General features: G+C 37.1%; 1 protein-coding gene across 2 annotated transcripts in view; it reads left to right on the top strand.

Moving 5' to 3' along the window:
- Positions 1–26,658, top strand: part of atad2b (ATPase family AAA domain containing 2B) — a 93,167-nt gene that overhangs the window by 25,122 nt on the left and 41,387 nt on the right. For both annotated transcript variants that reach the window (XM_084432434.1, XM_084432433.1), the window contains exons 20-24: positions 3,517–3,652; positions 6,172–6,365; positions 7,061–7,220; positions 15,937–16,059; positions 18,154–18,273. In XM_084432434.1, coding sequence (XP_084288560.1) covers positions 3,517–3,652; positions 6,172–6,365; positions 7,061–7,220; positions 15,937–16,059; positions 18,154–18,273 — 733 coding nt within the window. The remainder of the gene's footprint in view (positions 1–3,516; positions 3,653–6,171; positions 6,366–7,060; positions 7,221–15,936; positions 16,060–18,153; positions 18,274–26,658) is intronic.

The raw sequence follows: 26,658 nt of genomic DNA, 5'->3' as shown, positions 1-26,658 counted from the left end.
TTGTTTCGCAAGTCAGTTTGACGAACCAAAAGATTGTGATTTGTTCTCACATAGTGGTTTATATTATATTATGTAATTATTCTAAATTGACACGTTATATTGACAAACATGGTTGTTATATAAAAACTAAAAAAACTAAATGGCAGTAACAATTTGGTCTTAAGTGGGAATATATTGAACCTACTTTGGTTCAAGATTAAAAAAGGTTCATTAGCCCCTGAGCTTGCATTAAGTGCAGCCCAAATATGCAAAGTAGAAGCTCGAGAACAGTTTGCACTGGCCCTCGGCTTCTGGCACGTTCAGTGAGACAGCTGTCCTCTCTGCGGCACTGCACATCAGGGGTGAGGCCTCCGACAAATTAAAAGAAACTGCAACAAAATAACGGATAGAAATCTCTCAACTCGTCCATTCCCTCACATTTCTTAAAGAGAAAGATGTAGAGACAGATGCCAGTTCCGTCTGTAAACAGCATCTGCAGTGGGAGTAGGTGGCATGGATCACAGGAAGGAGGTACGTGCCCCTGTGCTCGGCTGCGGGAAGACTTTTGGCTCATGCCACCGTGTGTAGGAGGGATGCCAGTAGTCAGCTCCAGCAGTGTAAGGTTACACCTCAGTGTACACTTATTAGTTCACTGTAATATCTTCAGGGTCTGTTTTGAGCAGCCTGGTGTCTTTTTATCTGTTTGTGTAATTTTGTGTTTTAATGGATTAATCTTAGACAATACGGGTAATGAAGTTTTATCGTACATTAAGATTTACAATCTCTAGAATACATTCAATATGAAATGTGGAAGGTGATATCAATATGAATAGTATATATTAAGCTTTTAATAACACTGACTTTTTTTCTGTGTTAAAATACTTTCTAATATTCCAGATTAACATGAAAATGTGACTTTTTAAGTCTTTTTTACTTGTTTTCATTCCAAAGGAAAATAAAAAGAAATTCTATTTTACAATTTTCTGAAAAATCCTCGAAACAAGATGCATTTACTTGAGAAGTGACAATGAAAGATATTAAGGCTTGTGTTTAGAGATGTATTGTCAATAAGTAACAGTTTGTATGTTGATTTTTCCCAGAGTTGTGAATATTGTGTCGCTTTAAAGGAAAAGTCTACCCAAAATGTTGTTTCAAACCTGTACAGTATGACTTAATTTCTTTTTCACAACACAAAAGATGATGATTTGGAGAACGTTGGGGTTCAAATAACAGAGCTTTCATTCATAGACAAAAAACACTGAGACATTTTTCAAAATGTCGTCTTTTGTGTTCCACAAAAGAGTGAAAGTCAGACAGGTTTTGGAACGACTTGAGGGTGAGTAAATAATGACAGCACAGCATTTCCATTTTTGGGTGAACTTTTATTTCAAGTTTCCATCAGTGGGGTGCTTTTTAGGAGATCCTTCAAAATTGACAGCAAATGGTTTGAAACCCTCCTTATAAATGTACTTGTTTGGTGAAACTTCATTTTACCTCTCTTTTTTTTGTTTTTTTGTCAATGAACATCCTGAAAATGTCACATTATGAAAGTAAATTACACTGCACATTGAATTTGCATTAAGATATAACACTGGTTTGCAAATCCCAACTTTATTCTTTCTATATAAAGTTTCTTATCTGCTTGTTGTTCATGTGAAGTAAAGATGAAAACATGTTTCAATAGGAGATAGACAGGAAGAGACAAGGAATGTGTTTTTGATTTCCACATTTCCTCAGGATGTCTCTTGCGAGTTGAAAGGCCCATTTAGTCTCTCGGCTCTCTGCCTCTCAGAATCTGCATTAGTCTCCAAGGCTTCCATCAGCTCTGAGACAAATCATAAAATCACTACCTGTCTCTTTTGTGGGTTACTTGCTCTGCTTCCCTTCATCTCACCTCAAGAGTTTGGACCAAAGAAGCCTGAAAGCAACCTGAGTGCAAACAAATCTGCCAAGAGGAGAATAATGCAGTTGATGAGGGGTTGTTTGGATCTTCAACACCCGCTCATGATTGGATATTGAACTTAAGTGCTCCACGGATCCTCATTATGGAGAACTTCACTCCTATTGCCGCCGCCTTGTTGTAATATTTTGGTAGCCCTGGGGACTTTTTAAAATAACTCAGTTTGCACAAGGGTATGAGAGCTTTCAGATATTTAGAAGTCTTTACCTGGATTCATTTGTCCTGATTGCTGCAGCCTTTTGAGAAACTTGCATGAACTTTTTGTGAAGTTTTAACTGCTGATTCAGTAAAAAAAAAAAAACTCCCAGACTGCAGTAATTGGACTGGCACGGCACACTTTACCATGTGAAATTAGAGTTGAATATAGCAATATGAAACTGCTCATTAAAACAATCTTCAGTGACACCTGAGACCATGTGCACCAGACACTGATCATTATTTTCAGTTTTTTTTTAACTTCATGCATGAGTCTTCGGCTTGTCGGGAAGGATGCGCGCATCACATTTCTTCTCCAACCTTTCATTATGTTTCGTCAAATCACTCTTCATTAAAGCCTTTTGTTATCCTGCTCTTCTAATTGGCCAACTGACAGTGGCCATGATTTTGTCAAGTAGGACTTGGACTGGATCGCCATGTTTTGTTGTTCCTGGAGCTACATTCTGTCTAACGCTGATCACTAACTACCCCAAAAATTAGAGAAAATAATTGCCTGTTTAAGAATCAAGTTGTAACTCCAATCTAATTGTTAACTAGCCTTAAATTATGCATAAAAATAAAAAATTTTGTTTTAAGCCCTAATCTCAGTGTGCGTATTTAATATTAATTGCTTATGCCAAATTACTTATGCGAACATGTACTTGAATTTTTGAACGTTTGAACACTCAAGCCACTTAATTTTAATTCGGAAGATAAACACTTTTTCAGCGGGCGTCCAACTCACTCATCACAGACGTGTTCTTCACACATCATGTTGGTTTGATTTTCTTCCTGCTTTGGATTTCACCCTATAAATACTGTATGTTTACCAACAAACTTTCTTTGCTAACTTCAAACTGAGCAGAACAATGCTTCATGCCGGGAGAAATATTTTCGAGAGTCAGAGCCCGTCATGCACTGTGCTTTCGGGGGGGAAAACAGGGAGGAAAAAAAACAAAACAATGCTACGCATCAGAACAAAGAATGCTGTGGGAAAACCAAACTGACAGGGTTCAACACAAGTTTTAAATGAGTTTGTATGTAGTCTGGCTCACTTTTTTCTGGAGTCCCAGAGATCTGATCCCTGCTTGTTGGAAGCATTTGAAGAGTAGGATGAAAGTGATTCCTTCCGTGATTTTCACGGCAGATGTTCTGTTTGTAAATATGTTGAATTCATGAGCCACTGGTTTGATGCTCAACTCAAGGCTGAAAGTGAAATATTAGTTTCATTCTGTATTTATAATTGGGAATTTTATTTTGGAAGCTGAAAAACTCAATTTTTGAAAAAAGGTATTGGGTCATTTTTGTTGTTTAAATTTCTAAGTGTTGTTTAAATGTATTTTTTTAAATGCCTCTTTCTTTTTTCTTTTCTTTTTTTACAGCTAAAATGCATCTTCAGCCGTTCATATGGGGAGGTGGTTTGTTTAACCATGCCGGGAAAAGAAGTACGTAGGAAATTTTTTTCAGACCTCATTCTGGTGCAGGCGGCCAAGGCACCACCCCGCAGTAGAAAAACCGGTAAGTGTTTACCATGGTTAATCCAGAAGTATAGATTTATCTACACTTAGGTTGATGTTAACTCCCCCTTTTTTAATCTTTTTAAGACTGCTTTACCAACTTGTCAAGCACCATGAACAATTAAGACTTGACTTAAATTATAAAAAGCAAACAAACTATGAAAATAAAAACAAAAGCACAAAACAAAATTACTCAGATTTAGATTTGAAATAAAAAATGTTTAAAAGTATAAAAGCTAATTCAAAATATTAACTCTTTCCTCGCCAGCGGTTTTAAAAAAAGTTGCCAGCCAGTACCAGCATTTTTTGATCATTTTCACAAAATGTTCATGGCCCCCAGAATATCTGAATATCAAAAGAAAGAATAGAGCCTCTTGGACACTACCACTTGAATGTGGGTAAGTTTAACAAAAAAGCAACATTTTGAACAAAAACCTGAGAAAATCGTGTTTTTGTCAAAAAGTACATGCAGTTCGGATTCAGAACGATGATCAAAACATATAAAAAGTAGATTGAGTCCATCAACACAACCTAAGCTTGCACAGTCCCATACCTCTTCCTCGGTCGACGTTTCATTCAGTAACATTAGGCAGTTTTGATTTATATGCTGTTAAATGTCTTATGATCGCGTTAGCTAACGTATGCATAAGCAATGCTTGTATCGCTTCTACTGCTTCTTCTCTTATTCTTGGATCTGGAGATTCTGTGCTCTTTCAGAAGATGCATAATAGCGCCCCCTTCCGTATAACAGTGAAAACTCCTTCAATGGTGAAGTGTTAATATTAAATACTGCTGTAATAACACTGATTTGTCTGGACAGAAATATTTTTTTATGCTCCACAGAAGAAAGTCATACAGGTTTGGAACGACATGACTGCGAGTAAATTCATTTTTGGGTGATAACTACTAGTGCTGTTACTTTTCTCATTGCAATTACTTCTTCCACCACCACCGCTGCTGCTCCTCCAGAATTGCTACTGCTGTTGCTGCATAAATAGGGCATCCTGGGTGCTCCTCATGATCTCTTCTGAATCTGAAAATTCTCCTTGTGTTCGATTGTCATTCTCATCGGCTCCCTCACAGTTGGAGCCATTATAGCAGGGAATGGCTTTCAAGTGGAAATGCAAGCATCATGACCCATTGATGCAGAGCAGGGGTCCTCCCATGGGTCCACCACGGGCGTCTCTGAATAAAACAAAAACTCTAATTCCTTTGGCAGCATAGCATCTGTGGTTGGAGAAAGGAGCTCTATTAAACGCCGGGCCATAACCATTAGCTATAATTACGCTCACAGTTAGCATGACTGCTTGCTAGCTGGTGCCACAAAGCAAATTGCTGAGGCTGGTGGCTCAATAATCGCCAGGCACTCTGCCCAGATCTTTGGATCAGGTCCTCAGGCCTGTTTGGCGAGAAGATGTTTTTTTTTTTTGTGTGATAAGGCATTGCCACATTAGCACTCTTTGCTTGGTGTGTTTGGCCATTTCTGGCAGTCTGTTTTTGGTTCGTTGTACAGATGCAGCCCTGAATTACTGCAGCTGTCAGGTTGTTTGTTGGAGCTCTTCAGAAATCAATAATACACTTTGCGGCCCACGCTGTGGTGGGAAGCTTTTCTCGACTTCATCCATATAATGCTGGGTGTTTATAATTCCTCTGGCTGATCTGGCACAGTTTCAGTGTCATCTGACTCTTTGAGTCGTTTAAGGCCATTTGCTCGGCATTTCATCTGGTGTTAAAAAACGATTCCATTTCTGAACAAAATACTTGGAAAAACATGATTTTCATAATGCCATTGCTAAGAGAACGGGTATTCTGATAATGTTTCTTGCACCACTCTTAAGGATGGAGTGGTATATTGCATCCACCATACAATAAAATATAATAGATTACTGTTCAAAAGTGACAGAAAAAATATCCACGAATATATAAAGAAACTGTTTTCAATAGTTATAATAAAAATAAATGTTTCTTGAGCAGCAAAATCAGCGTATAGGAATGATTTCCCTAAGAATCATGTGACACTGAAGACTGGACTAATGGATGAAAAATGGATCACCCGATGAAATTACATTTTAAAATATATTAAAACAGAAAACACATTTTAAATTATAATAATATTTCACAATATTACTGTTTTTACTTATCTGTATCTTTTACTGTTGTTGAAATGGTTCCTCTTATTGGGGATAAAATATACAAAAATTCTTAGATATTTTTAGATGTTATGAATATTGTTAAAAGGTTCTAGTTCGCTAGATTCAGACTTTCTTCAACTAGTCGATTACTTGTGCACACCCCTAGTACTTAATACGGGTTTTGCGCAATATACTTCTGTATTCTGCAAAACAAGTCATAAAGCTGTTTTTGGTCATGAATCAGTCATAATGATTCTTTACTTTACTCCCTTAGAAGTGCAAAAAAACATTTTGAATCATTATTTTGAATCAGACCTGTCAGATTGCTCATGATTTCTATCTGTTGTTACGTTGTACTGAGGGATTGTGTCTGTCTTTGTGTTTCCAGTGTGCTCTCTGGAGGTGCTGACCCTCGCTGAAGACCCCGGCCCTCGACAGCTCTCGCCAGAGGAGCAGCGGCGACTGGAGGAGCAGGAGGAGAACACCTTGCGCGAGCTCCGCCTCTTTCTCAGGGACGTCACAAAGCGGCTCGCCACTGACAAGCGCTTCCAGATCTTCAGCAAGCCTGTGGACATCGAGGAGGTGGGCTGTTACTGCACGTCAGCAACTGTATGAATAATGCCTGTAGGCTCTGTACTCTGTTCGTTCAATATTACCATCTAATTAGCAGCACCTATGGTTTATTAGCAACCCCCAGACCAAACAAATCAAATGATTGTCATTATACGACAGCTGCAGGCAGGATCGTTACCTGAATCAGTAAATTTGAGGAGGCAATTAAAAAGTTCATCAATATAAGAAGCAAACGAGGAGGAAGGTGCATCTATGAATACAGAGTGACACACAATTTCGAAGTTTGTTATAGTGTGAAGCTCACAAAGCCTGTCAAGAAAATGTCTGGGTCATATGTATCTTCAGTTCAAATTATGTTTTGTAAAATTATTGAACTGAGAGTGTTTCTCTTAAAGTTCAATTACTGTGACGTGAATAAAAGGATGTGAATATATTTGAGGAAACTGTGATACAATTTTTTTCAAAATTCTTTGATAAATATAAAGTACAAAAGAGCAGCATATGTGTTAAATATAAAACTTTTGTGACAATAAATATCTTTACGGTCACTTCTGATCAATTTATTTTGTCCTTGCTGAATAGGTATTAATAAAAAAATTGAATGAAATTGAACTGACCTCAAACGATTGAACAGTTTATAAAAAAAAAAAAATGTGTAATATAATTTTTTGAAGTGTTTTTATAAGTGTCCCTGTTTTCTTTAGGTGTCAGACTACCTCGAGGTTATCACACAGCCTATGGACCTGTCCGCCATCATGATGAAGATCGACACTCACAAGTACACCGTCGCCAGTGATTTTCTAGTAGACGTTGACCTCATTTGCAGCAACGCGTTAGAGTACAATCCAGACAAAGACCCAGGAGGTAAATATATAATATAGAGCAACTGGATAAATATTACAACATCAAGTCTTATAGGGCATTCACACTGCCAGCAATATGCAGCAACTGAAAGTCATTCATTTTTAAGGAGAGTTGGTGCAGAGTTGAGCAGAATGTGTTGGATATGTCATGTTATCTTACCTTGTATCTTAAAGTAACTTTTTTGAGACATTTTGAGAATTGTATTCGAGCACTTGACTAAATAAACAAAATGCAGTATTTTCATTTTCAAGTAATACAAATAACGGCAAGTATAAAAATATGATGCAGTATATAATTATACAGTATATGCATTGAGGAAAATACGTTTTTTGACATTCAAGTAGTGTTTGACTATTTGGTGCAGAACTAGTCGATTACTTGTGCATTGCATATACTGATTGATATCTACAATTTTTTATTATTTTTCTTCTCAGTAACATTCAGATATTAAAATTGAATAACACCAAAAATAACTAGCTTGGTTTAGCCTATTACCTTAAAGGAGTCATAACCTAGTATTACATTGGATACCTACTGCTGTATTATAGTCTTTCAGGCCCTTCTAAAAAAGAAAAGTGGAAAAAAAAATAAACACAGACCTACTTTTACCCTTATTTCTGAAGGCATTATTGTCTCGCGAGATCAATGCGATGTTTTGGCTGTCGTGGACGCTCTATATGGCTCTGCACGCCAGTTGAAAGGGTTGTTGGGATAGCGTCATTAAAAATGAATTTCATCCACTGGTCCCTGATAGTTTCGTCCGATTTTGGGAGATAAAACACATTTACATGTTTTTTATGGCAATCAACCACAGAGCAAGTCCGGTGTGCACTCGGTTTCTCCATCTTTCCCGACTGAACTGAATATGAGGGGGAGAGGGGAAGTGCGGGCTTCCTGCTGCGGTGTCCATATATGGTATATCCTACTACCTCATGACGTCAAGAGGGAGCTGAAATCAAAATCTCGTATTTGAGTGCGCGTGCTGGTTTATTTACCCTGAGGTAAACAAACGCTTCACTTTTAAATATCGGCTTCCCGGCCAGTGTATAATCGTTAGTCGATCATAACATACATTGATTCTCGTGGAAAAGTGAAAATTGCAGGTTATGACTCCTTTAAAATTCCATAGATGTCGCTGTAAGTTTATACAACAAGCGGATGCGATGAGACCTGTTTCCCTGTTTATTCATGTGACGTCTGGCATAAAGCCCATTTAGAGCTTTGAAAACAGTGAAAAAAAGCAGCAGCAGCAGCGACTGTCGTACTTGAAGTGTAGAGGACATTAAATCAATGATTAATCAGTCAGACTTGGTTCTTCACTGAAAGATATGAGAATTTGAGGACAGGAAATGCAGCTAGAAATTAACCCATTGACCCTTCTTCATTCAAAAGGCACTGTAAATCATTGTCACTGATCTCTCCGCAGAGTAAAAATGGCACTATAATGAGCAGTCTCCATAAAACCCATTCATCGCTTTAATGGACTTCTTGCTATTCTCTGGCCATACGGTCGGTCAGTTGGGACACTTTGTAGTTTAGAAAATCATGTCAGATATTTATTGTTGTTAATGGACGTGCGATATATGCACATAGTACAGTGAATATAAACTAAACCAGAATGAATTGAGGCCATGGAAAGACAGTACCTGAAATACTGATTCAGACCATATAGCATTCCAAACATCATTCGCAAACTCATGTAATGTGGCAAGGAGCCCTTCTGATGTGAAAGGCATGCTTTATTTTAAAAAAGAGCAACATGTTCATATTAAAAACCTGTCCAAACTGTCATGTGATTACCACATCATTGATTTTGAGTGAAGTGAGGTAAGATGGCCGTATATTATGCTTTGATTTCTGTTCATGTTGTTGGAAGTCTGCTAGCTGGCTACTTCTGCGCAACACTTAAAGGGATACTTCACCTCTGGGAAGATGAATGTGTATTTAAAATAGGTCATTTAAGTAGAAGAAATGTGAAGAAATTTTTGAATTTGGAGCTTTCTAGACTGAGAAAAGCCAGAAAATGTATTTTTGGCTTATGTTGATGAAAGACAACAACTCCCAGAATGCACTTGCTTCGCTGCCTTAGGAGGCCACGCCTACCGGTAAGAGTGCGCAGATGAAAACAACAAAGCTAGCCTACGTGATGAGTTTGCGAGGGATTTAGAGATCGTCCAAAATGTCCGGGATTCGGCTTTTGCGTTCTACAGTCGCCATTCATCATGTTTACTGTGGCGAGCAGGACGAGGCTGACGGCCGCGGGAGAACAGCGCGAGGCCGGTGGCGAGATTACTGAGACGCGCCGGGTCTCGCATCTCTCACGGAGGAGCGGGAATTTTTCTTAGCAATGGTAAAACGCACATCAACCGATCACTTGTTTAGCGTTCATGTAAACACTACATTCAAATTCACCAATCGGAATGAATTCAGTTAGATTGAAAGGTGTGCATGTAAACAATGAATGGCGACCGCGGAAAGCAAAAGCTGAATCCCGGACATTTTGAACGATCAAGTCCGGGAAAAGGAGGATGGTTACTTACTCAGCTTTCTCCTACTATTCAGCTTTCTCCACAGAACAAGAGCTTGCTAGCTTAGCTTCCAAAGAAAGGCTGACTGTGTGTACATTCTGTGAGTGAGATCCCACCCTGTATGGGCGGGCTGAAAACATGCGGAACAACGCCATCTACTGCCTGTAGTCTTTAGCCTCTGTCCAGAAAATCCTCCGATGACGCAAAATGACGATTTTTGCGTCATCGGAGGATTTTTTCCAGACAAAAAATACATAAATCTCTTGTCTCAGGGGGATATGAGGGTGGAAAGCATGGTAATTCGAACATACTACAGGTTTTCTACTAATACAAAGCTTAATGCTAAATCCTGAAGTAACCCTTTAAAGCTACACTGTGTGATATTTTCCTCCATCTAGCGGTGAAATTGTATATGGCTACCCAGTGAATATTAGTTTCTGTTCCTTTCAATTTCGAGGGCGTTTTAACTCCTACGGTGGCCGTATTATTCCAAGATTAACATGGCTTCCAGTTCGACTTCGTCAAATTGCGCCTTTAAAACTATCACCTGTGATCCGTCGCAGCACAGATTTATGTTACAAGGTAAACAATACTTTTTCACCATTGACGTGAGGAAAAGTAACGCAAGTTATACTAGAGGTCGTTCTGACGTTATGCACAACCATGCTATGGTTAGACAAGCAACGAATTTACACAAATAGGCTGAATTACCTGTCGAGAAGAAAGCAGGCAACTTCGGCCTCCGTTTTAAAATCTTAGCTCCTCATGAGCTCTTTCCATCTGGGAAAAGTTACTCCAGTATTGACTTTGGTCTTGCTGATTTGCCTGTCGCGTTGACGTTTTAATTCTCTCTTTCGCTTCCTTGGCGACTCTGCTACATGTCCTCGAAAATAGGCGTGATCCTCCATCAGCAATCTTTCAAATCTGCCGGCAGTCGCGAGTAATCTCCCCCTCGCATTTGTCTCTGAGTCACTGTAAAGCGTGAAAGGCGAAGCTTGAATTTACAGGTATGTCCCTCTTTGGCTAATGTAATTTCAAGATGGAGGGGCAACATGGGGACCGACATTCGAACCCCTCACCCGTATGTACTTTCAATGGCAGATTATAAACTTACGAGAATACTTTATTACTTGAAAGTAGTAAATATACATTAATGAGCACATATATTTTTGAAAGAACTAAGTGTTTTTTGCTAAGAATCAACAAAAAAAATTACACAGTGTAGCTTTAAGATTTCTTTGTCAGAACTTTACTCCCAAATGTCTGGATTAATTGGTCAGCCATTGAAGGTTTTTGGCTAAATGCAGCCGGTGCCTATGAATAAATCATAGTAGCCCATTTGCTGGGAGAACGTGGGTCATTTGTTTAAATGCAGCGTCCACAGAGGAGCCACTGAAGGAACAAGACAAAACGCAATTAGCTACATTAATAAGGAAACTGAAAGAGGCTTCTGGTCCATTTAGAGCGGGGGAATATGGGATTTAGGAGCTGTCAAAAATTCCATTTGTTAAGCATTACTCTCACAAGTGAAGCATGAACATTTCACTTAAAATCTGTTCCTTCGCTATATAGGTATTATTTCTGTTCATTCACTGTTGTTGTTTTTTGTTGTTGTTGTACATCAATTCTGTGCAGCTCCAAATAGAGTATGGAAACCTCCCTTTATTAAAGAGAGAGTCTTGCAGTGGTTGTTTGAAAGTCAGATTCCTAGAAAATGTGCGCTTTGAAATTGTACCCCAGCTGAAGTTTCAAAATCACATCTTCAAATGATTTAATTCAGAGCTGCCCAATCCTGCCCCTGGACATCAGCTTCCCTGTTGAATTTCCTTCCAGCCCTGTTCTAGACCAACTGCTAAAACTTTCAAGACTGCATCCCAGGTCACATAGATCATACTGAAAGTATGTACTTAGCTGGGGATGTCGAAGTATGTATTTTTGAGAATGTAGTAAAACATTGTGAATGCAAGTGTATGCATATTTAAATGTCTTTGTGTATTTATGTATACACACATATATGTAGACATAGGGCCCTATTTTAACGATCTAAGCGCATGGTCTAAAGCACAGGGCGCAAGTTCACTTAGGGCGTGTCCGAATCCACTTTTGTTAATTTAACGATGGGAAAAATGCATGGTCTAAAAGGGTTGTCCCTATTCTCTTAATGGGTATGGGTGTGTTTTGGGATTTATGTGCGTTAAACCAATCAGAGTCTCATCTCACATTCCCTTTAAATGCCAGATGCGCTCGCGCCAAGGCAGATTCGTTATTTACATGACGTAATTTGATAGTTGAAAGACCGAAGTCGTCTCGGAACTTCTCGTGCGCGAGGTAAAAGTGCGCAAGCAGATCATCTACGGGACAAGCCGGATTCCACCATATTTTTATGTACACAATAATAATCTTTTACATTGTAATCCTTTTAATTTTAATATTTGGCATGTTTGTGTGCTGCTGTGTGTCCCTGTGTGTTTAATAAGCAGAGTGTATGCCCGTTCTGGACCCGCCTATAGGCGCACATTACCAATGCGCTCATTAAATAAAAAAATATATATATATATTACGCCCCTGACTTTAGACCAGGTTTCAGTTGGTCAATGGCGCAGTCTATTTCTGTTGCCTCAAATTAGCAACGCATCAACAATGTGCCAGAGCACACCTCGTTTTCAGACCAACACGCCCATGAGCGCACAAATGGGCACAAATGCATTTGCTACTTAAACAACGTGGCGCAGGACGTGAAAATGATAACTGCGTCGGACTGAACCTTGCTTTTTTGCAAACTCACTTGCGTCGCGCTTCGCGCTGCGTTGCGCCGCATTTCGGAAAATGTATCCAGTTTTACAGCATTGCCACTACAACAATGGTGTGTCACGTTAAAAATAGTTTCAAATCTTTAATTAACCAATTTTACATTTAAGGTGAGTAGGCGCCACTCGCTAAATTAAACATGCTGTGCGATGAGGTCATGTGACAACAGTGTATCCTATTACTGTTTAAAATGTTTTTCATTAATCTGTTGTACCGGTATTTAACATTTTCTTGTTTTTATTTCGTTTTTATTGTTGATAAAATGCAGTACTCAGTAAGTAGTAAATTGGTATTCTATTCCAAGCATAGCCTAAATTCTGTGGAAAGGCAGATCTCCAGGAGCTGGACTGAGGATTGCTGATTTAATTTCTCTCAGGTCCATTTGTTCATTTGTCAATTTTGGCACTAGCAGTCTGAGATCTTTGAACAATGCTTTGAAAGTCAAAATAAGTGTGTTTACACTCTCTTCCTCTCAGCCTGCCTTTATATCCTTGACTGGAGTAAAGAGTGTCCTCTCACTCGCTCTAGATGGCTTAATTAGGCCCATCTTCCAATTAAGAGGCAACCTTTGCCAGATCCTGACCTGCAGCCTGTCCTGGAGTAATGAGGACTACCCAGTAGCGTGCTCTTTCTCACACACACACACTTTTCCTCCCTACATGTTTAAAAGCTGCTTGATTTAACGATAGAGAGAGAGAGAGAGAGAGAGAGGACAGAATGCAAATGGTTGCTCTGAGAACTTTGAGAAAACACAGTAATCCCCGTTCTCACACCAGTGTGTTTTTGTAAACAGAGATGCTTTGATTGGCTGCCCGTGGAGCGCTCCTGCCTCAGAAGTATTTTTCAGATTTTCTAATAAAAAAAGCTGATGCTTGAGGTTTTCGGCTGAATCTCAGTCAATTACAGAGAGCCGTTGCCTGATTACAGCACCAATCTTTTTTTATTTTGATTTGATGTGCCTCTGAGGTTCTTTTCTTGTTCTTGTTGTTTCCAAAATCTTTGTTTATTAGGGGCCAAGCCCCGAAGGGGATCGTTTTATAATTATTATTATTATTTATTTTTGTGAAATCTTTGTGTCTGGAAAAAAATGTAGAACACTAAAATGGTTGTGAAATCTGTGATTAAAACCATTTTATTTCAGTCAGATGGCCAAAATAAAGTGATTGGAGTAGCTTTGCCAAAGGTCGTTAACTGAAAATGTTTTTCTGCAACGGGTGCTCACAGTTTAAACCACTTTGTTGATTCAGAACGGAAGAAATCTAGTTTTGTTTCAAAACCTCTCCTTATTCCCTGTGGTGGTGCACTATGTGACTTTCACTTTGTAGGGAACAGTGAATGAGTCGTTTGAAACACGGCAACAATAGACCATAGTTTGGTTAGACGCCAAATTGAATTTAACGCAAATGAAATGAGGCTGTGAGGGATAGACGTACAATGGCACGCACTGTATAAAGGTCCTAGATCATGGAATTTTCTCACAACTTTCAAAACGACGTTTTGACGGCTTAACAATCAGTACGTTGTTAAACAATCCACTGAACATACTGTACTTCTATGCCTCACAGCCTCATTTTTATTCCTGTTAAAAATGAAAGGGATAGTTCACCCAAAAATGAATGTTGTTCATGATGACCCTGATGTTGTTCCAAACCTGTATGAGTTTCGTTCTTCAGCTGAACATATTTTAAAGAATGTTGGTAACCAGACAGTTGACGGCACCCATTGACTTCCATTATAGGAAAAAAATAATATGGGAGTCAATGGTGACCAAACACTGTGTGGTTACCAACATTCTTTAAAATATCTTCTTTTATGTTCAGCTGAAGAAAGAAACTCAATCAGGTCTGGAATTAACATGAGTAAATGATGACAAGATTTTCTTTTATTGGGTGAACTATCCCTTTAAATATGGTGCTATCCTGATTAAAATCTATATACTGTATACTGTATGTAACCAATTTTTTTGATGAATGCGGTAATGTAGGCTAGTTCATTGTCAGCACCTATAGTAAAAAAAAAGTATATATTTTAGTGCTGTCAAATGCTTAAAATATTTAATCGCATTAATGTCATAGTTAACTCGCAATTAATTGTAATTAATCGCACATTTTTATCTATTCTAAATGTCCCTTGATTTCTTTTAGTCCCATTATTTATTTATTTATTTTCTCATTTTAATGCTCTTATCAACATGGAAAAGTGGATCGGCTTGCTTTGTGCAAATGTTTTTTTTTATTGAAAACAACATTGGCATATACTGTAGTGTTCAATTTCACTCTAACATTCACACTTGGAGCAAATAATCGCATCAGAGAATTCACATCAGCTGTGTTCTTGGCCGTCAAGTGGTGTTTCAGACCGGACGTGCTGCGACGATAGCTCAGTTCACAATGACAAAACACACAGATCACTTTGGTCTTGTCAAGGGAACCATTTGGCAACTTTTTAAAAGTAAACTTTCCATTCAGAATCTTATTGGCATCCGTCTCGCGCTCGCCATCCACTCAAAACGAAACGTTAGCCTTCTACTCTTTGGCCGGCTCGCAAGCCCAAACAAGTGTGTGCGGCGTGCCTGTTGTTTTGTTTCCGGTCTAGCTAGATCCGGTGTGGTGTTGTAGTTTTTCTAACGTTAGTAGTTGTTGCAACAGCATGTGAAAAAAAACAACAAAGTTTGCTAGGCCAAAAAGAACGTTAATCTCGCGATAAAAAAATTGACGCCGTTAAAATGGGTTTGCGTTAACGCTGTTAATAACGCGCTAATATATTTACATGGTAACATTAATATCACCATCTTACCATTCATATGCATTATATTCGTTAATATCTTTGCTCCTATTGGCGGTTACTGCAGTTTTCATTTGCTTAAAGTTAAACGTTTCCCAACATGACATTGGGAATGTATATGGGTGTTGTTCATGTTGTCAGAATTCATCAACTCTTTTAGAAAATAACTGCAGCAATGCCCCTTCAGATTTATATATGGATAGACTTAGATTTTTACTTGATAGTTTGTCCGTACCCAGCAGGTTGCTGGATAAAAAATAAATAAAATTATAATAATTAGTTCCCTTGACAATGCAGTCATGGAATTTACTGTTATTCAAATTTGGAATAAATTATGCTTATTTAAACTGTGTCTACACCTTGTTGATTATAATGGGTGAGCTTGTGTTCTGTTGTGTTGTAATTGTCTTCTTTTTCACGATTAGCTAATTGCAGTCGTTGTATTTGTAGTCTTGATTATTTATTCAACTAATTGTGCTGTTTTAAAACCCAGAAATTTTGCTGTCAGTCTTCAGGAACATTGTTCTTTCTTCATCCACCCAAATGAATTTTTCATTGACTGTGGGCTTACCGACTTCCATTGTGCTTGCATACAGATAAAATCATCCGCCACAGGGCCTGCAGTCTGAAGGATACTGCGCACGCCATGATCGCCTCTGAACTGGACCCTGAATTCGACCGCATGTGCGAGGAGATCAAGGAGTCCCGCAAGAAGAGAGGTGACGCAACACTTTCTCTGAGCTAGACTCTGTTCACACGTTGTGCACTGTATTACAAATCAATCCTCTTGCCCAAAAACACATGCACACGTTAACATTTGCAGGTACTGTTTTTAACGCTCCAGGTTTAGACCAGTTGAGGCTGATTTAGAATGAAAACAATTTCCATGTAGACTCCATGTAGTGCTGTATATAGCACCAAATATGTAACCAAAGTTTTGGATAAATGCGATGATGTAGACTAGTTTGATTGTCATCTGCGCATTTACACTTGTATTTTAGGTGTGTAATAAGCCATGTAGAAAATGTTTGCTTGTTTTTGTTTTTATTTAATTCATTTATTTATTTATTTAATTTAATCTTTTATTTTTATTTCCTTTCTAGGTAGTTTGTGTATATATATATATATATATATATATATATATATATATATATATATATATATATATATAAATGTGCATATAAATATAGTATGTATTGTTTGTTTATAAGTATGTATATACTGTAAATAATACATATTTATTATTTATTTCTACATGGCTTATGTATGCAAATAAATAAACAAATTAATAAATGTATTTGAATAATTAATATACCAGTCCTTAAGAGACTTATGGTTACAGGGTATCATTTAGAATAATATGCAAATTGAGTTTCAGCCCTAGATTTTAGCATGCACGCCAGTACCTTGTTTAACACCCATCAGCACTAACATTTGTGTTAGGGGTTTAATCCTTAAAGGCACATAATGTTGCGCTGTTCATTTTAAAGAAAAAAGGCAACATTTTTCCAGGAAAAAAAAGATTACTGTAGGTCACATTTAAAGGCTGTTGCGAGAGTTTTGGCGACGAGCTCCCCCACCACCCTTTAATCACCAGGGGGTTTCTCTCAGAATGATTTAGCTCAGGTTCCTGTAATTCGTTCATTTGTGTCTGCTGTAACGAAAATCTCACACGGCCCCCCTCTGAGCCGCCCCTCGGTTCCTTTTCATTTTGCACCGGTTCAGTGTTGAACGATTACGGTGGGGTAAAAAATGACCTGCTCTAGAGAAGTGCTGTTGAATATTTTATATGGTGCAGTGGAGAAGTTATGGGTATCGGTATTGTGGTGTTCAAGTTTTAAGTTGGGCTGCATCTGAATTAAAGACCACCATGAAATGGCTTGACAAGGGCAGTTTTCTTTCCTATGTTGATGTATTTCCTTTAAAAACAGGAAATTGGGATCAGGCTTGTCTTTTTTTATATATTAAGGTAGAAACCTTTAATTTTCTTTAAAGCTATTAACATGATTTACTACTATTGCCAATTAGATGTAGGCGGTATTAGGAGGCGGGGCATTATCAATCTAGTGTGCATTTGATTGGACAAGATGAGTGAGTGCAGGATGAGTCATCAATATTTTTTATTCCGTTTTCCCTGAGACTAAAATCATTTTCTTAAGTGAAGTTTTGTCATGTATTAGGAGTGCTAGCAAATAGATTACCCTTAAAGCTAACAGACAGTCTAAAAGCCACAAAACCTGGTTTAATGGGGTCTCAACAGTGTGATAAAGCCCACTACCAAGTCTTTTTGATTTTTCTGGTCTCTAGAATCCCAACTTAAATGGCTCCTTCAATGTATGTATGATCATTTTTTCTTTTCATTTTAGTTTTTGGCAGGTAAAATTTGATTCCTTAGAACATGATTTTGATCACCTTGTGAAGGACCGTCTTTCTGAAATCTCCTCTGAAGGCAGCCATATATTTGTATGTATAAAGACACATTGATACTGTCAAGGAAAAATAGTGGGATAATATAAATAATCAGCAAAATGCCAGATTTAATAATGGGCTTTTATATCGGTTTGTGCTGTAAGCCAGTATTTTTCACAAGTAGAGTACTGTTCGAAAAATTGCTTTTCGCAATAAATATCATTGTTTGCAATCTCGCTAGAAAATTACAACACCGTAAAATCTTCTTCACAGTATATAAATTACAAGGAAGAAGAAAACATGCAGATTAGTTTTTACATCTTTCTTAGCAAGCATATTGTCAGATATTTTTCCAGTTCAGTTCGGGTCTCTGTGGTAACTTGTGTTTTTTTTGGCTCTCCCAGTCTTTCAGACCACATCGCAGCCGCCAATCACTCCAAGCACCGTGGCAACCAGGAAGCCTGTGGGAGAGGAGGCGGGATTAAGCAGTTCTCAGTGTGATGGAGTGGACAAGCACTGCAGCAGTGAGTACATGCAGAACACAACAGCCAACAACAGAGATTGTCAAGGTCTCTGCTCTCTGTGTGGCAGCTCTTAGGCTAGACTATTTCCAGGTGATCGAACAAGCTGTACTTTGGCTCGGTGTGCTGAAACGAGCCTTGCGTGGTCCGACACTTCTGCTAACAGCTCTGCCTGTGAAAGGAGTTTTCACAAGGGACGGTGTGATTGTGCGACGGGTACTCTGCCGTTAAACCGCTGGTTGTCTTTAACCTCAATCAGAAGGTGAATAAGGGGTCACCGTCTGTGCCCCTGGTTGAAGTCTGTAGGTGCCTGTAGCCCCCATGTCACTTAAAACAGTTGTTATAATAGATTGTTGAATGTAGAGCTGGATGGGATGACTATGCGACCGAAGAAATGTCAGCTGATTGAGGCTGTGCCGTACCATTTTAAATAATACTTTACGTATTAAATGTTCTTACTTCATCTCAGTATATGTATTTCTTTATGGAACTTAATGGATACAAACCAAAAGATATGATTATTTTAATATATGTAAAAATAAATTTAATATTTATAATTACATTTTTCTTCACCTGAAATCAAATTTGAAGGGGAGGAGGTACACTAAAATATTATTCTGTTTTACTCTTAAATATGGTACAATACTTTAAAATACTAATACTAATTTGCTAAAATACTTTAAAATATTAATGTGAACAATTTAAATAAATAAAAAGTTTTCTGACATGAGATAATCAATACAGTATTGTGAGGGGAAATTTATTTTAATTAATTAATTAATTCTTAAAACTTGTTTGATGAAACTAAAAGATTGTTTTAATAAATGTAAAGCAGTTTGAATATTTATTATTTAATTAATGAGAAACATTTTACAAAAAATGTACTCTTGACATGAGATTACCAGTACAGTATTGTGAGGGGAATTTAATTAATTATGAAATTAATTAAATTATTTATTTATTTATGGAACTCGATTGATACAAACCAAAAAATAAGATAATTTTAATGTATGCAAATATTAATCAATTAATTAATTTATTTATTTATTTAGCTGAATTTCCTGCAAAATATTTGTATTATAAAATATAGTTAGTGTGCTATACAATTCCTTTTACAATGTCAATCCATCCACCCCCTAATTGAATGGTTTGAGATTCCTCTGTTGTTGTCTCATTGTTTATCAAACTCCTAATGAATTTGCTTCCGGATATGACTCATTTTTGTGAGTGCCATTTGCAATCTTATCAGTCTCTACAAAAACATTTGCATACCTGGCTGAATGAAAGCGAGTCTCTCTCCAATATGTTTTGTGCTTCAATGTCAAATATGGTAGATACTTTATTGCCTTAATGCAGCTTGTTTGTTTCCACTATGGCTTTTATAAGTTAATTTAACAGATTTGGCATCTTTGAAACGCTGTTCTAGAAACACAGCACAAAAGCTTATTGTTCAGGGGGGGTTTTTCTGTCTAATCAATGTTTAGCTATTACTTTCTCAAGTGATGAATTTAGAATTACAAAAAAAAGAAAAAAAAAAGTCCTTTGACTTTGTGAACAACCTCTCATAACAACCAACATGGTTCCCATGGTCATTGAAAAGTTTGTTTTCCAGGAAAGAAAGTCCTTGAAAAGTAATTGTAGTTTATGTAGTCTACATAATTTGTTCGGCTTCACAGTTAGAAACCATTTCTTAGACTGGAAACTACTCTTTGTGAGTGCCGTCTATGAAATGTTTGAAAAAGTCCTGAAAATAATAGAAATGCATTGGTCAGAACTCAGAAACTTTGGGAACTCTGCCGCCTTACTAATTCTGTAGCATCATAGTGCCGACTTTTCTTTATATATATATATATATATATATATATATATATATATATATATATATATATATATATATATATATATATATATATCTCATAGTGTTTTCAGACAATGTTCAAACGCATCCAATCACTGCTGTCCTGTAGTTCCTCTGCTATTGATATGCACGAGAGTGAATCAGCCAGGATTTATGCAGGTGTTGCGACCGTAACGCTGCAGGATCTCCCAAAGCAGAACTTTTCCCAGCATCAGAGCATTGCCCTCTGGTTGCACTCCCTCACCGCCTCGGTAGCACCAGCCAGGCTTGTCCTCTACTGTGGCGGCTTGGCAGATGGAGAGGGATGCTGGGAATGCTCAGGAGCCATGAGGGTCAGAAAGTACTATCGGCACCTATTCTGGGGCGAGTCGCGCTGGTGGATCTGAACAGCAGCTGGGAAACGTGTTTTATCACATTCATCTCACATCTCTGCTTCAGAAAGGCTTTTAGCTGTGCCTCAAAAAGGTTTTTGTGGAGGAGTGGCTTGTTTAAACCTATCACGCGGCCATGTTGCCAGATTGAGCTGTAATGGCGTGAATTGCTGTGAGCCGCCATTACCACCCCTGGCGCGATAAGCAAGTTCGTTCTTGCAGCTTTGCCAGCGCGGACTCATTAGATTGCAGATAAGTCCTCGGATGCTTCCACATGCACTTTGGGAGATTAATTAAAACTATCTCAGATATAGTGGATCTGATGGACATTTTGACTAGTATAAGCTTGCTACAGAAAGGAAAGGACCAGTCATGGGTTGTTTTATTTTTAGATTGCGTTTTGAGTGATAATCTTTTATTCAGGAATCAACCCAGATTTGATGTTATTATAGATATCTGGATCACGATGCGAATCACAATATTGTGATTAATTGTTTGAGTTTGGGTTCAGTTAATTAGAAATGATTGAGTGCGCATTGTCAAGTACGTACCATTCAAAAGTTTGAGGTCAGTATACTTTAAAAAAAAAAGAAATGAATACTTTTATTCTGCGTTCATTTCAAATTTCAATGTTGTTCTTTTAGAACTTTTCATTTATCAAAGAATCCTGAAAAGAAAATGTCACGGTTTTCAACATTGAGAATAATAAAAAATGTTTAGCAGCAAATCAGCATATTAGAATGATTTCTGAAGGATCATGTGACACTGAAGAGCAATGATGCTGAAAATTCAGCTTTATCACAGGAATAAAATTAATTTTACTTAATAAATAGAAAACAGTTATTTTAAATTGTAATAATATTTCAGAATATTTTTTAGTTTTACTGTATTTTTAAAGACATTTTACCTACGCTAAACATTTCAATACATTTCTCTAGTCATACACATTTAAAGTAGTTCACTGGTTTAGAAATTCTGTCTTAATTTGTGTCCTGCGCTTCCTCATCTTGCCACAAGATGTCGTGTGTCTCTCTTATTATCTTACAGTCTCTGTCTAGAACCGTACAGTATAACAGCACAAGGGGAAAGAAACACATAGAATGATTACATCTTTGAGAGATGAGAAGGTGGCTGTTAGGTGCAATAAACACCTCAGGATGAGATGGGTGCGCTTCTGTCTGCCTGCGTTATATTTCTTGCTCGTGAACACGAGGTGAGTGAGCACAAGCTCAAGCTTTCAGCTCCTAAGAGGTTGTTAATCATTTCATCTACCTTCCATCTGTTTTTCCCAACAACAAATACTAATTTGAGGAGAGGAATCCTTAAATTAGCCTTATCCCCCAAGTGATTAGTTTTATCTTTGATGTTGTCAAAAAAAGCCATTAGTAGTGTTTTTCTTCTCCTTTTATCTGGCTTAATGGCATTTACTGATTTTGGGCTCAGCTGACAATTTAATCTGAAAAGAAAATTGATCCGAGGATTTTAAGTTGTTCTTAAAATCTGAGTCCTCAAACTAATGCTTGCCAATTGATTTTGACAAAGTTTTGTCTCTTTGTCCTTGAATCAGAGTGAACTGGCTGCAACAAAATGCCTGTTTAACATTGTGTCCCTTTTCAAATCTTCTAACATGTTCACGCCAGGTCTACATGCCAGGTCTGCCTTGGGGCTTCTGGGTATTTGTGAGAAGATACTATATTGAAGTCAGCATATTCCAGGTCTCATGAAGTCATGGCCGAGTCATATTTCACCTCATTGACAAAAGAAAAAAGTATTAAATTACATTCTGTCTAGAGACTGTAATTTCTTTTCTTCTAATTCTCATTATTCTCAATGACTTTTCTTATTAAATTCTCTTTTAATTCTCAAAAACACTGTAATGCAATTTTATTTATTTGATTTCTTTTATTTAAATCAAAACAAATAATAACTTGCCATGCTTGAATAATTTACTAGTTAGACATAACTACTAGTGTATATATATATATATATATATATATATATATATATATATATATATATATATATATATATATATATATATATATATATATATATATATATATATATATATATATATATATATATATATGTGTGTGTGTGTGTGTGTGTGTGTGTGTGTGTGTATATATACACATACATATACACATATAACAGTAGGGCATTTTTGAGTAAAATATACTAGCAAGATCCTGAAAATTCTATCAGTTTTCTATTTTTCATGTCATCTTCAAGTCATGCAATAACTTTGTAGGAGGAACCGTCCAAAATACGTTTTTTTCCCACTAATAATCTTTATCTCTGCAAAGTGTTGTGTGCCAGATCATTAAGTCAACAAAATCATCTGATTTGTGAACAAGTCATTTACTCTGGTTTTGTGAACTGAATCAAACCATTTATATATATTAGGGGTGTAATGGTACACGTATTCATACAGAACATTTTAGGTACGGATCTTTCGGTTCGGTGCATGTCCAGAACGTAATGTCAAACTCAGATAATGTTGTTTATATCGGTACACGTTGATGTTGAAAACACATATGAAAAATTATGAAGGACATGATAAGCCGATATGCCAGATAAGTGCACGATCCAAATCATAAACATGAGATGTGCTTTAATGAAATATGGCCTGCACATGTTCTTGAAAGACTTTGCGAGATAACACCTTGTGGTAATATCGTGTGCTCTTGTGAAACTAGATGTCCTATATTTAAAATAATTGAATTTGTAGGCGTAAATGTTAGTACCCGAAGCAATATGACAGGAGAGATGACAAATGAACCATCAGATTCAGAAGCCTCAGCAGTCTTGTACCAACAATGAAGATCACAGACACGAACAAAGAGCGACGTGTTTCCGCTGTGGTCCGCTATTGTCCCGGTGATGAGTCAGCCGCCCAGCACAAACTCATGGAGACGGCAAAACTAAGCAGTTCTATTATCAAGGTCTTTTATGGGATGGCAGAAGGGATATGTAATCCCTGAGGCCATCCAGAGCTGCTCGCTTTTCTTGCTTATCCTCACTGTTATCTGATGCCGAAGGTTGTGAACCGTTGCCCATGCTCTAAATCAGTGACTTTCAACTGGTTTTGCTTCAGGACTCAGATTTTACTTTGAACATCAATTGGTGACCAAGTTTTTTTTATTTGTTTGTACAAGTAAACACCAAAATGTGTTAATATTACCATTAACTGCATAAACCCCACAATATGCAAAAATGTGTATGTATTCATATATTATTTAGGAAATCAAAATAGTTGAATATACATGCACACACAAACAGTATATTTATATCCTAAATATTTTTTTAGAAATGGTTTCTGCAGCCAATAATTCACCGTATTGCATCACATTTAATGTATTCTGGGTCTTTTACTTCTTGAATAGTTTTTTGGAGTGAGAAAGATGCAACACAACCTGTCCATGTCGTATAGCCTTTGAACATCGTAAGATTTGGGAAGGTGAATTTTGGTAAAGCTCAAACATGTGGAAAACACGTTTTATACAGTCTAACAGTGTTCAGAAATCCATAGCACATTCAGTGGGGGGGAACCGCAGTCCGCCAGATGCTCTCCTGAGCTGGAGAAGGTGAAAGTATGCGTTTTATCCTGTCATGCGACTTTGTAGTCCTAGTCAGAATTTTGCCCTCACTTGGAACTTTGTCAAAGCCTAAGTGTTGTAGGACTACTTGCCATGACTATATGTAGTGTTCAAAAGCAAGACATCTTTTTCTGTCTTGTTTCATTTTCCTTTTTCAACCATACCCTGAACTGCACAATCTGGACTTTGGTGTCTATTCAAACAGATGGTTTTGAAAAAAGTGGTCTTTTTAAGCTTGGCAACGGTTCAGTGAGAATTGTAGAAGCTTCAGTGTTGAACATACTGAACATTTGATACTGGCAGGGAGTAATTTTTAAAGTTCAGACTCAGAGCAGATGTAAAAGTAATACCGCAATGTTTTTTTAGTTCTTGGTCTTTAACTTTTGCAGACGTCTCGTTCTCCCGTTTGCTTTCAGATATTTATTTATGAAAATAAATAATGAACTCTGGTTGTGAAATAAGCACTGATGTTTTGTACATGATCTGTTCCATTCAATAGTGCATTAAATAATGCTTACTTATTATTAAATAATGATTACTTATTATATTAACACCTATAATATTTAGAATAATAAGCCATGAGAGAGGCAGAGTTATTTTTATTTTTTTAACCATGATAAAAAGTGTTGTTTAATCATACTGAATAAGAAAAGCAAATATGATGACATTAAACCCTGGCTCCACTGGGAAATACATAGAGGTGCTTGAATCCTAATGGTCAAGTGTGTAGTAAACCAACACAAAGGTTGAAGATTGAGTCTACAGTGGGACTGCAGTAGTAACTGGACTCTTGTAGTCGCTGTGGAATAACGGTGCCCGCGAGTAAAGCACTTAACCCCGGATCGCTCCAGCAGGACCGGCCCTGCAATTAGTGTGCTGGAAGTCGCTTTGCAGTGTTTGCTAAATGGCAAGCAACTAATTTGTGCCCAAGGCTGCGTTTAACTTCCCTCGTAGAAAATCATTGCTGGGGATAAATGTGAAATGGCGTTTTATATTAAACTGTCGTCGTCTTGTGCACGAATCGTGTTTGCTGCATTTGCATTTCATTGGTTGCACTAGGATTTACAAGTTTTATCAAGTTAAACTTCGGAAGAAGTCTGTACGGAAGATTTAAGTATTCTTGAGATCCTACAAATGTGGGTTATTTTTCAACAGGGTAAGTATAAAGAATTTCAAAGCAATTGTTGTAGTTTAATAATATACTAAAAAACTTTTTAAAATTGTATCTCAGTATTTTTTTTTTTTTTTTTTGCCCCTTAAATTCTAAAATGTTGAAATGGTTCATTTGGCTGAATTTCTCTGTTTTTGGAAGCACCCAATCCTAGTGATGAGGAGACGGCTCCTAAAGAGTGGATTCCTCGACTCCAGCACAGAAATCGACTCTTGTTGTCTGAAATTGTTCACTTGTTCACTGATTCTCTAATCCCTATGTAGTGCAAGGCAGTTGAGTGCACTATATCAGCAAGAAGTGAACAAAATTTAGCGAGGAATTCCAGACACTCTGACGTATTGGTCCGTGCGTGAGCTGTTGCAGTAACAACTTTGTCATATGCTTTTATGTAGCTTACTTTAGAAATAATTAACAATCATTGTAACTTATACATAGCTTTTTGCCATCTATTTGATGGTAATTGATGTTATATTAATAAAAAAAAATCATATTAAACTAATTCCTGAGTAAAAACTCACATCAAGAATAAATACATCAATAAGTGCACATTATTATATGTATTATATTTAACTTTTAACTCTCCTGTCCAAGCAGCTTTTTTCCCCACCTTAACAAGAGATGATCATGTGCGTTTAGCGCCATTATCACCCGAGCGTTATAATGAGATGTTAATTAAAGAATACATTATCTTATTTCTCGCTTATTTAAATCTGACATAATATTCGACCATGTCTGTTTCTAGTGACTTCTACTTCTGTAAAATTAGGTGTTGGAAACAGTTAGGTAACAACATTGATATGCTACTCAAGGTAATCATAATTGTCTCAATTTTTTTACTAATTTGGGCAAAAGTGTGTTTTAATAAGGGGAATTTGAGTTTAAATAAATTTAGTGAGTGAATAACAACTGCAATCTATTATTATTCCTGACCCTGTATTGATGTAAATGGAGTCGAAGAGTCGATCCCATCGACTCCTATGGTGAAAATCCTGGAATCAAACATCCGTACTCAAACCTTTTAACTTTTTCTCTCTAATAGACTGATGATTTTTTTTTTAATTGCTGCTTGTAACTTTTTATTTAATTATGATTAATTTGGTATTTGTGTGCAATTTGTGCAGCTGTTGTCCCAAATACTGTCATTACCTTCATGCAACAAGCATTTTAGAGCAATAACGAGGATCAGAAATGCAATTCATGAAGATTTTTTTAGGATATAATAATTATTAGTTTATTAGATATTACCAAACTAGTTTGAACGAGTGCTGAATAGTTACTGTTATTGAGTTCTGTTTACATCAGTTATCTGCCTAAATTTCCTAATATAGCACAATAATTTATAAAAGAGTGATCTGTGTGAACTCACATTCCACAGCTGTGGCCTTTTCA

The sequence above is a fragment of the Rutilus rutilus genome (genome assembly GCF_951802725.1).
Source record: "Rutilus rutilus genome assembly, chromosome: 15".
In the NCBI taxonomy this organism is placed as follows: Eukaryota; Metazoa; Chordata; class Actinopteri; order Cypriniformes; family Leuciscidae; genus Rutilus; species Rutilus rutilus.
The sequence above is the reverse complement of the archived record's forward strand: the minus strand, read 5'-3'. Positions and strand labels throughout refer to the sequence as shown.